Source organism: Rhincodon typus, chromosome 10, assembly GCF_021869965.1.
Source record: "Rhincodon typus isolate 14 chromosome 10, sRhiTyp1.1, whole genome shotgun sequence".
NCBI lineage: Eukaryota > Metazoa > Chordata > Chondrichthyes > Orectolobiformes > Rhincodontidae > Rhincodon > Rhincodon typus.
The window spans coordinates 59,955,596-59,967,214 of record NC_063341.1 but is presented as its reverse complement, the minus strand read 5'-3'; the positions used below and the strand labels follow the sequence as shown (position 1 = coordinate 59,967,214).

The 11,619-nt window shown below is 42.1% G+C and overlaps 1 protein-coding gene across 2 annotated transcripts in view; it reads right to left on the bottom strand.

Moving 5' to 3' along the window:
* c10h1orf210 (chromosome 10 C1orf210 homolog) overlaps window positions 1-11,619 on the bottom strand; it is a 36,253-nt gene that overhangs the window by 7,639 nt on the left and 16,995 nt on the right. Inside the window, exons 3-4 of one of the 2 annotated variants that reach the window (XM_020517541.2) lie at window positions 5,972-6,485; window positions 3,605-3,769 (exon numbers count right to left, since the gene is read on the bottom strand). In XM_020517541.2, the coding sequence (XP_020373130.1) occupies window positions 3,605-3,769; window positions 5,972-6,485 (679 nt within the window). The remainder of the gene's footprint in view (window positions 1-3,604; window positions 3,770-5,971; window positions 6,486-11,619) is intronic. The other variant, XM_048602277.1, reaches the window with a different exon arrangement.

Here is an 11,619-nt window from a genome sequence, read left to right as displayed (position 1 = left end):
TGAAGGGTCTAGGCCCGAAACGTCAGCCTTCCTGCTCCTATGATGCTGCTTGGCCTGCTGTGTTCATCCAGCTCTACACCTTGTTATCACAGTGGCAACAGGATCTCTATTTACAGTGACCAAAAAATACCTAGAGGTGATGAGAATGCCAGGTTGTAAATGGCTAAAATTTTAACTATCCACTACTTCCAAGACAGAATAGCATTGGGCTTCTCAAAAATGGAGATTCAGAATTTCTACCTAAATGCAAGGCTGATGTGTTTAATGTTTCCATGGAGGTGAGCTTCAAGAGGAGATGGTTTACTCTGATATCCCTGAAAATTCACAGACATAGACACAGTCTGCCAAAGTCTGGGAGACAGGGAGCAGTAGATACCAAAGGTCAATATGGTTCAACACACAAAATGCAAGTGAGTGCTCATGCTTGGAGTGAAAAGATTAAAATCACAAGGATTTGAAACAAGACTGGAAGATTCAACTAGTTTGTACTGGAAGGCGTATTGCTAGGAAAACCTGTACCATGAAGTTCCAGTGTTAATGATCATCAGGCTAAGAAAGAACAAAAAATGGCCACATATCCTTTAGGGTGACAAATCACTTTGGATTGGTTCCAAGAGAAATAAATCTGTACTTAAAAGGACAGAGAAAGTATCGTTGTGAAATTGGCTTTTTGATTGCGCTAAAGTAGAAAAGTCAAAGTTGCCTACAATATAATGTTTGGTCAAAAGTAAGTTTATTCTATTTGTTACAGCAAAAGTCTTAAAACATCAAATCTTGCTGTGCCATCCTTTCAATCATTAACTGGCAGTTCAAATTTATTTTAAAAATTTACTACTGTCTACGGGAATTAATGACAAAGGTCACGGTTTATCAAATTGATAACCTGCGGGCATGAGTTTTCTCCATTTACCTTTCCACCCTTCACAATTTTGAATGTCTCTTTATCATGCGTTTTTCCTTTTACAAAAATAGTTGCAATTTGTCTCCTTTATGCTCTCCGGTATCTTCAGTATTGTGTTGATTGGCTTCACAACTTTCCTACAATTGTGCATCCAAAACTGGAAACAACTTTCGAGCTCATGTTTTGTCTATGATTTGCACAGATACCTCTTTGCTTTGGTAGATGTTACAAGGGTGGAAATGATTCAGTGATTTAAAAAAGCTTAGTGAGTGGTCTTTCATTTCCTCTCTCACTTCTGAAACTATGGGTTTAGTTGTAAATGTGAAGTGCCAATCGAAAGATTGCTGAAGGTATCAAAGATGTTAGTGATTGCAAGATTTCATCAGATAAAATTGACACACCACAAGTTTGCAAGCTCTTTCCACTGCAGTCATACTGATTACTCAATATATCTCATATTATTTGAAATTAACAGGCCAGAACCTGTTTAAAAACCTTAAGCACCTGGGGCTTATTTTTACATTCAGCCCTTGAATGCAAACTGGTGTAATGATCACTTGCTTATTATAGATTTGGTTTAGTTCCATTGAAGATGACACTAGCTGTTGCTTATAGCTGCAGAAAGATGCATTTCCCCTAGTGGTGAAATAGACGCACGACACTGTACTCCCTCTTGTGGCATAATATACCAAACATGAGAGAGAATAACGTTGCTGAGACCTGCGTGAGTTTGTATATCTGGAGCTCTAGAAATGACAGTCTGGAGTCATTGCATCGACCTATATTGTATTCCAAAATCCCTAAACAGCCAAGCCACAGTATATGAAGAATAAGTTATCTGGGAATGCCTTTCAAGCTTTTGAATATTCCCCTTTACATGATAGAAAGAATGCCCAGATGAGTAAGATGCAGGATATTAGAAATGTATTGAAGTGCCCTCAGTGTGCAAAAAGGTATATATAAAGAAAGTGTAATATCTATTGCACTTACTGCAATTTCCAATTTAAAATGTTTTGCCCTTTGGCTGTATACATGAAATGGAATGTATTTTATGCACTTTGTAAATAAGAAGACTATTACAATTGTATTGGGTTGAACATGCTGTGACAGTCATCAAAATCTTTTATACTTTTATAAATATTATGAACAAAGCCTATTTCTTTTTGGAAAAAAATCACCTTGTACCATCCCCAAAATCTACCAATCTCAGCTGAGTGTAAGTTATGCCCCTACAGCTTCAACATTACAGTTAACTGTTCAGACAATTACAATGTGTCATTGTACTCTCCTGAAAGCATTATGTAACAAACTGTGTAACAACTTCACAAAATGTGAGGCTTTGTTATCCAAATATATATGCATATTTAAAACATGGAGAACCAGTTCAGGCTGATAAGAGACAGTAAACAAAGTAACCTTCAACAAAGAACTCAAAACATTGAAAAACAATTCAGGAAAGGGTGGCTATTCATTGAAGTGTGAAGGGAAATAAATAGGAAGTGTCAACAGAGCTGGGCAAAGAAGTGGCAGATGGAATTCAATCCAGAAAAGTGTGAGGTGATTAATTTTGGAAGGTCAAATTTGAATGTGGAATACAGGGTTAATGGCAAGATTCCTGGCAGTGTGGAGGAACAGAGGGATCTTGGGGTCCATGTCCATAGATACCTCAAAGTTGCTACCCAAGTTGGTAGGGTTGTTAAGAAGGCGTATAGGCTTTTGTTGGCTGGGAATTGAGTTTATGAACTGCGAGGTAATGCTGCAGCTCTATAAAACCCTGGTTAGATCACATTTGGAATATTGTGTTCAGTTCTGGTCACCTCATTATAGGAAGGATGTGGAAGCTTTACAGAGGGTGCAGAGGAGATTTACCAGGATGCTGCCTGGACTAGAGGACAGATCTTATGAGGAAAGGTTGAGGGAACTGGGGCTTTTCTCATTGGAACGAAGAAGGATGAGAAGTGACTTGATAGAGGGGTACAAGATGATGAGAGGCATAGATCGTGGATAGCAAGAGACTTTTTCCCAGGGCGGAAATGACTATTACGAGGGGGCATAATTTTAAGGTGATTGGAGGAAGGTTTAGGGAAGATGTCAGAGGTAGGTTCTTTACACAGAGAGTGGTGGGCGTGTGGAATGCACTGCCAGTGGTGGTAGAGGAGTCAGATACATTAGGGACATCTAAGCAACTCTTGGATAGGCACATGGATGATAGTAAAATGTAGGGTATGCAGGGTAGTTTGATCTTAGTAGGATAATAGGTCGGCACAACGTTGTGGGCCAAAGGGCCTGTAATATGCTGTACTGTTCAATGTTCTATGTTCTTAAAAAAAAAGTCATTGGTTAGAATAGTTTTATATCTAAAACCTTTTAAACCCATTTTGTTATGGCAGGACCATTCTTAAAAATTGAAAGATTTAAATATTAAAGTGGATGTTAGAAAAAGTCTCTGGAGATAGAATATGGAATGCTTTGGGTCAAAGCATATTGAGGTACAGTGAATATTACTACTACATGAAATAAAGTTGAAGATGAAGATATATTGCACTTGGTAGGTTTAAAAAACATTGACGCAGACATTTCTGTCCTCTGTGGTTGACCTTTCTCATGTTAAAGTCAGATAGTCTGAACACAACTAAACTATATCATACAAATATTCTTGAGAAATATAAAGTTAATTTACAAGGGTTTCTGTGTATGACTTACTCTGATTGGTGATAGCTGTGACCGTGGAAGTTGACGTATTTAAATATGCAAGACGAGGAAATCTTTTAGACTTTTCTGAGCAGGACTCAGATGAGAGGTCTAGATTCAGCAAATCCTTGCCCTGGAGTTCTGGCGGGAACACACACTGTATCTCCTCTGCATGGTCTAACAGAAAGATGGAAAAACTTTCACAATATTATTTACTCTACACATTGAGGGTCATAACAAAAGAACCTTCAAGTTGTGGTCATTTCACTTCTCGACACAAATTGTGTCTCTTGATGCAGTTGATAAATTGGCAGGTGCATTCTGTGAAATATAAAGCCATGAGATGGATATAATTTATGCTGCCTCGTCTTAACAAATTGCTTCTTAGAATTGGGAGAGTGGGCTCAGTGATAGTAGTTTGAATTAGAAATTCGTTAGAGTTCGGTCCCACTACATAGATTTGAGCAGAAAATCCAGGTTGATATTTCAATGCAGTATTAAAGGCTGCTGTACTCTCTCAGGTACCATCTTTTGGATTCAATATCCTGCCTTCCCTCTTATGTAGATCACGTACAAGATTCCATGACGCGCAGAAGAACAGGAAGAGTTGTTTTCATGACTGGATCAATATTTATCCCTCAGCCAATACCATCAAAACCAGATATCCAGCCATTTATGATATTTGTGGGGCCCTGCATGCATGAACTGATGACTACATTTGCCTATATCATAACATTTTTTAGAAGTATTTCAACGGCTGTCATGTCTCAAGGGCATGAATTGTACTAATAAATGCTAATTTCATTTGGTAAAATCATAAATATATTTACAGTCATATTATTCCTTAATACACAGCAGAAATGTTGTCCACCCTATGTTGTTATATTGTTGAGTGAAGAAGGTATTTGAACAGAAGCTATTGGGTGTTTCTCAAATAAAATTGATCTGGTGATGTTAACAGGTGGTATTAAACAAAAATGAGATTGACAGTTCTGTTGTGATGTAGACAAAGTTACAATTCGCAGTTGTGCATAACAAAGGTAAGAATTTTTACAAGCACAGGATGTAAATAACTACATTTCGAAGATTTTCGTGCCTAATTGAAGTAGTTTCTCAAGTTCAGCCACTGCTGTGATGTAAGAAACATGGCAATTTGCAGAAGGCAATTTGCCTTAAACAAGGTAATTTTGTTCAGATAACCAATAAAACATTCTGATGAATTGCCAAGATGATTCGTCTTTCTTTCTCCAGAGATATGGACTGACCTGCTGAACGTTTCAAACATTTTCTGTTATTATTTTAGATTTTCAGCAGCCACAGTATATTGTTCTTGAACCACATAAGTAAGTTAGCAGGGTATGACTAGAATGGTCAACATTTGTTGCTGATCCCTAATTGGCCTTACATCAGTATTGATGAGTCAACTGTTATCACTGAGGCTGGAGGGGTGCGCACTATTGGTTTTGTACCACTACTCCAAGGGTCACAACAAAATGGTCAATTAAAATCATTGGTTACAATAGTTTTATAGCTATCTAAAACCTAAAATCTAAAAGACCAATTAAATAATTCACCTGTATCAGGTTTTAAATAAAAGGAACTATCAACCAGCTTTCTTAAATGAATAAAATTGTTGCCTTATCATCAAAATAGAACTTATTCAATGAGTTTAACACAGTCAGTAAGACCCAATTATAAATGCTTATCCCACGAAATGTCTCCAAACACACACGCACTCTTGAAGAAAACAAAATAATACAGGACTCCTCTAGAGAGTGCCTTTCTGAATAAATAAAAAAACACTTTGGCCGATGAGTTACTCTTGAAGGCAAATAATAATGTACAGAATATTTTGGAGTCTGTTGCTCTGATATTCTAGCACGTGGTCAAGTCACTAATCACATTTGCTTGTCTCTCAAGTCTCTCAGGCACAGTTTGCTCAGGGAATACAATATTGAGAAGTTCCTCCAATCACCTTTTTTTCAGAACATTAAAGAGATATCACCCCAAACTCATTCTGATAGACAGTCATGCATGATAGAACTGCATCAAAATTGAAAGTATGTTTTGTACAATGGTTTACAATGTTCAGTGAATATTTGTAACCAAAAGCACCACACAATGAACCCATATAGATGGACAGGCCGTATGTGTTACAGGCTGTCTGATATTTCTTTATTGAAGGGGACTGTAAAAGGGATAACTGATTGATTGTGCCTATTAAATTTCCAACGGATATGTTAGGCTAAAATTAGCTTCTTTATCCTATGCTGGGGATACCCTTAATGACGAGGATCAGACAGACAGTCCAGTGTTCTCGCAGATCCTTCAGCCTTTCTCTGAAACCAAGTTTAATTTGACAATCAATTAATTACTTACCAAATCGTAGCATCAGCCATTTCTGTAGTGGGTACAGATTGCAGTCACAAACCCAAGAATTTCTTTGCAGTTGAACCTCATGTATTCTTTCAAATTTCTCCAACAACTGGATGGTGACTGTGGTCAACTTGTTATTGGCCAAGTTCAATGTTGACAATTCCTGTGCGTCACTGAGGAACTGAGTTGCCAAATTCTTTATTCTGTTGTTGTTCAGCATCAGGATCTTTAAACTTAAAAGACCTTTGAAAGCCTTGGGGTGAAGCAAATCAATCTTGCAGTGACTCAGATCCAATACCTTCAGCTTCTTCAGGTTCATAAAGATCTCAGGGGGGAGAGTCGGCATGTTATTATTTGAAAGGTTGAGGACAACCAGATCTCTGAGCGCCCACAGTCCCCTATTGTTTCCTAGATCCGTTGCATCCACTGAGTTGCCTGATAAATCCAAATGCGTTAAATTGGTGGGAAGATCTTTTGGCACTCTTGTAAGATTCCTCCCAGTGCAGATTGCTGAGGCCTGAGAAATATATTCAAAATTTCAAATTTTTATTATGATATTTCCACAACTGAAATTCAAATTTTCAAGTATGGCAGAATTGAGAACAGAGCCATTTAGATGGACCAGAAATAATCCACCTGATACTCTAAAAAAAAAAGTTAGATAATGTCTTAACTCTTTTTGGAGAATTATACAATCACGTGATGGGAAACCACTTCACGTAACAATTTACCATCTGTTCGTTACATCAATAGTACTCAGTTATGTTCTGTTCATTGCTTTCATGATGTTTTATAAATTAAGTTTACAGGGCCTCTAAAAATCCTTGGCCCTGCTCTATCTGTGCCTGAACCCACAACATGCATCTGGGATGAATGCAGCTTTAATTCGAATATAATATAGGGGTTGCTTTTGCGTGCCTGGCTGATGAGGAAGAGTTTGAGAAATGAATGACCGCTTGCCAGTAGGCACATATCAAAAGTAATAGACCCTCTTTGTGCCAATTAGAAAATAGCAATGGATCAATTTACTTGATCTTCTAATCCTTGGCTTTAAAACCCGATTTACCTTGACTTCTACTCTCGCCCGGTCTCTTCTGAATCCCTTCACTAATGTCCACCCTTCCACCCTAACTTCTCCCTCCATATATTTTCTCTTACCTATATTGGCAGCCACAACATCCAAACATTTGTCGATTCCCCTGTTCTCAACTGTCACCGTTATTATCACAGACAAACTTATGTCTAACCACTTCACTGTAATTATCTGCAGCTGCATCTCCTTATCCTATGTCCTTACATTAATTGTATTTCACACAGGTCATCATCACTCCCTTCCCAAAAGAATCACCCTCTATACCTTGGTTTGGAAAAATTGCTGGCTCAACTCTAACCTTGCTTTCCTCTCTAAAGTACTTGAATCAGTTTCTGTCTTCCAAATTCAAGTCCAACTTCCTCTCAACTTTGAGTTTGAATAGGATTTCTGCCTTTGCCAGACACATCAATCTTAGATGAACTGTCATTCCCTCTAAAGATATTATTTATTGATGCTAAATAGAAACTATGCATTTTTGCTTTGAGCTCCATTCCCATCTCCAGTTGTTGTCTCAGGCCAGCTCAGATAGATTGCTTCCCTCGCTTCTGATCCAAAATCCCCTCCATCAATCAGACGAAGTATAAGGAAAGAAGCAGCTGGCTGGTGCAAAAAAGGCCACCTACTTTCACCTCTATCTCACCCACCTCTACCCATACATGGATTTTGTATACTGCTGAAATGCCCAACTACCTCACCTTTTTCATGAGGCATTAACTCAAGGAGACTTAATGTATTCCCAGCAGTGGTCATTGCTCCCAGAGATGCTGCAGGGACTAGATTGGACAGCAGCATTCTGATGCAGGGCGACTTGTCCAGCTCAGGGTAGAAGCACCCACCTCCCATCTCTTCCAAGCCTATTAATGCTCTGCAGAGTGGAGGGACATGTGGTATAATGATGGTTCGAATCCCTCCATGGTGGAATTTGAATGCAATTTTAGAATACCTGGAATTTAGAGTCTAGTGATGACCATGAATCCATTGTCAATTCACAGGAAAAATTCATCTTGCTCACTGAAGTCCTTTAGGGAAGGAAACTGCCATCCTTACCTGGTCTGTGACTTCAGACTCACAGCAATGTGGTTGACTCTTAACTTCCCTCTGGATGGGCAATAAATGCTGACATAGCCAGTGATGCCCTCATTCCATGAATGAATATCAAAAAAAAACCAAATCATGCAGATAAGCAAACAGTATGGCGCAAGAAACTCTACATCACCGAGGCCAGGCGCCAGCTCTCTGACACCTCCTCCTACCACCCCCTTGATCATGACCCCACCCCTGACCACCAAAACATCATCTCCCAGACCATCCACAACCTCATCACCTCAGGTGACCTCCCACCCACAACCTCCAACCTCATCGTTCCCCAACCCTGCACTGCCCGTTTCTATCTCCTTCCCAAAATCCACAAACCTGACTGCCCTGGTCGACCCATTGTCTCTGCCTGCTCCTGCCCCACCGAACTTATGTCCACTTATCGCGTCTTCATTTTCTCTCCCCGGTCCAGGAACTCCCTACCTACGTCCGTGACACCACCCACGCCCTCCACCTCCTCCAAAACTTCCGATTCCCTGGCCCTCAACACCTCAGCTTCACCATGGACATCCAGTCCCTATATACGTGCATTCCCCATGCAGATGGCCTAAAGGTCCTCTGCTTCTTCCTGTCCCGCAGGCCCGACCAGTCCCCCTCCACTGACACCCTTATCCGCTTAGCTGAACTCGTCCTCACCCTTAACAACTTCTCCTTCAACTCCTCCCACTTCCTACAGACAAAGGGGGTGGCCATGGGAACTCGCGTGGGCCCAAGCTATGCCTGCCTCTTTGTAGGATATGTGGAACAGTCCCTCTTCCGCAGCAACACTGGCCCTAAACCCCACCTCTTCCTCCGTTACATCAATGACTGTATCGGCGCCACCTCGTGCTCCCATGAGGAGCTCAAACAGTTCATCCACGTTACTAACACCTTCTTCCCCAACCTTAAGTTCACCTGGACCATCTCCGATACCTCTCTCTCCTTCCTGGACCTCTCTGTTTCCATCTCTGGCAACCACCTAGAAACCGATATCTATTTCAAGCCTACCGACTCCTACAGCTACCTAGAATACACCTCCTCCCACTCACCTTCCTGCAAGAATGCCATCCCCTATTCCCAGTTCCATTGTCTCTGCCGCATCTGCTCCCGAGATGAGGCATTCCACTCCTGGGCATCCCAGATGTCCTCATTTTTCAAGGACCGCAATTTCTCCTTCACAGTGTTTGAAAATGCCCTTGACCGCATCTCTTGTGTTTCCCACACCTCATCTCTCACACCCCCTCCCCGCAATAACAACAAAGACAGAATCCCCCTCATCCTCACGTACCACCCCACCAACCTCCGGATCCAACGCATCATTCTCTGCCACTTCCGCCACCTGCAATCTGACCCCACTACTAAGGACATTTTTCACTCCCCACTCTTATCTGCTTTCCGGAGGGAACACTCTCTCCATGACTCCCTCGTCCGCTCCACACTCCCCATTAGCCCCACCACCCCTGGCACTTTTCCCTACAACCGCAGGAAGTGCTACACCAGTCCCTACACTTCCCCCCTCACCCCCATGCCAGGCTGCAAGAAAACCTTCCACATCAAACTGATGTTCACCTGCACATCTGCTAACGTGGTATATTGTATCCGTTGTTCCCGATGTGACCTCCTCTACATCTGGGAAACCAAGCAGAGGCTTGGAGACCGCTTTGTGGAACACTTGCGCTCGGTTTGTGACAAACGACTGCACCCCCCAGTCGCGAACCACTTCACCTCCCCCTCCCACTCCTTGGACGACATGTCCATCCTGAGCCTCCTCCAGTGCCACAATGATGCCACCCAAAGGTTGCAGGAACAGCACCTCATATTCCGCCTGGGAACCCTGCAGCCCAATGGTCTCATTGTGGACTTCACAAGCTTCAAAATCTGCCCACCCCTGACCTCATCCCAAAACCAGCCCAGCTCGTCCCCACCTCCTTGACCTGTCCGTCTTTTCTCCCACCTATCCACTCCTCCCACCTCACTGACCAACTCCCACCCCCACCTCCTACCTACCAGCCTCATCCCCGCCTCCTTGATCTGTCCATCTTCCCTGAATTGACCAACCCCCATCCCAACTCCCTACTTACACTCACCTTTACTGGCTCCATCCCCGCTTCCTTGACCTGTCTGTCTTCTCTCCACCTATCTGCTTCTTTATCCACCTTCCATCATCGCCTCCCTCTCTCTGTTTATTTCAGAGCCCCCTTCCCCTCCCCCATTTCTGAAGAAGGGTGCAGACCCGAAACGTCAGCTTTCCTGCTCCTCTGATGCTGCCTGACCTGCTGTGTTCATCCAGCTGTACACCTTGTTATCTCAGTGCATAGGTTGCTTGCTGCTTGCCTCCATGGCACCAGTTATCAGGTAATCTGCACCACAATCCCTTTGTTCAATATCTGACATAATCCAGTCTTTCCCTCAACATCTCCTTCTATGATTCAGTTGCTCATTTTTGCTTTCTAACTATGTCTCTGTAACATTTTTGACATTTGAGGTGCAGCCATTGTTTTATTCATAAATGCTCACAAACAAAAGTGAGGAGTAAGGGGGAAATCAGAGGGTAAGTCAACAGGCCATTGGCTGGGTGGAGGGATGATTGGCAAAATGATGGCGCAACGGGGACCTACATCTACCTGCCACCCTGCCAGATTCCCAGGTGTGGGAAGGTTAGTAGCTCAGACTCAGCCTTCCAGGTGGCCAATTAAGCCACACTTCTGCCTCCCAGTACAATTTTACTGAGATGATTGCCCAAGCAAACTTGATGGCCTTTCACTGGGCTCAATGTGGGAGGTCTCTCCTTTATAGACACTCCACAGTCCATAAAGCAGACACTCTCGCAGCAACAGCGTCTTCAGTAATTCACCATCATCACCCGTGATCACCAGGGCCTATTTGCCAAACACAGGCTTCCCCAAACTACCTCGAATTACCTTGAGAGTACCCTATCATTGAGACATGCACTCCCTGCAGCTGCAGTTTGATTAATGGCCACTGCTAGCTTTATGGTTACCGAGCACACTGAGCGGCCTGTCGTCTAATTGAGCCAGCAGCTCCAACAGCCTTTATATCAGTTGTGGCTGACTTCAATCTACATATAATCTGAGTGAATCTAATGAATACTAATGCAGTGGAGGAAAAATTCCTGGAATATGTTCGAAATAGTTTTCTGGATCAATAGAACCACCCGGGACACAGCTGCTTAAGATCTAGTTTAATGCAGTTTTTATATTCATTCATGGGATGTAGAAAGCGTTGGCAAGGCCAGTGTTAATACCCATTCCTCATTATCCAGAGCACATTGCTGTTGGTCCCATTTTAGGCCAGACCCAGTAAGAATGGCAGATTTGTTTTCTTAATGGACATTAATGAACCACATTGTTATTTTTATGCCAATTAACAATGGTTATGTGGTCACCACAAGACTAGCTTCTTTAAAAATTGAATTAAAATTTCTCTACCTGGCAAGGTGCGATTTGAACCCACGTCCTCAGAG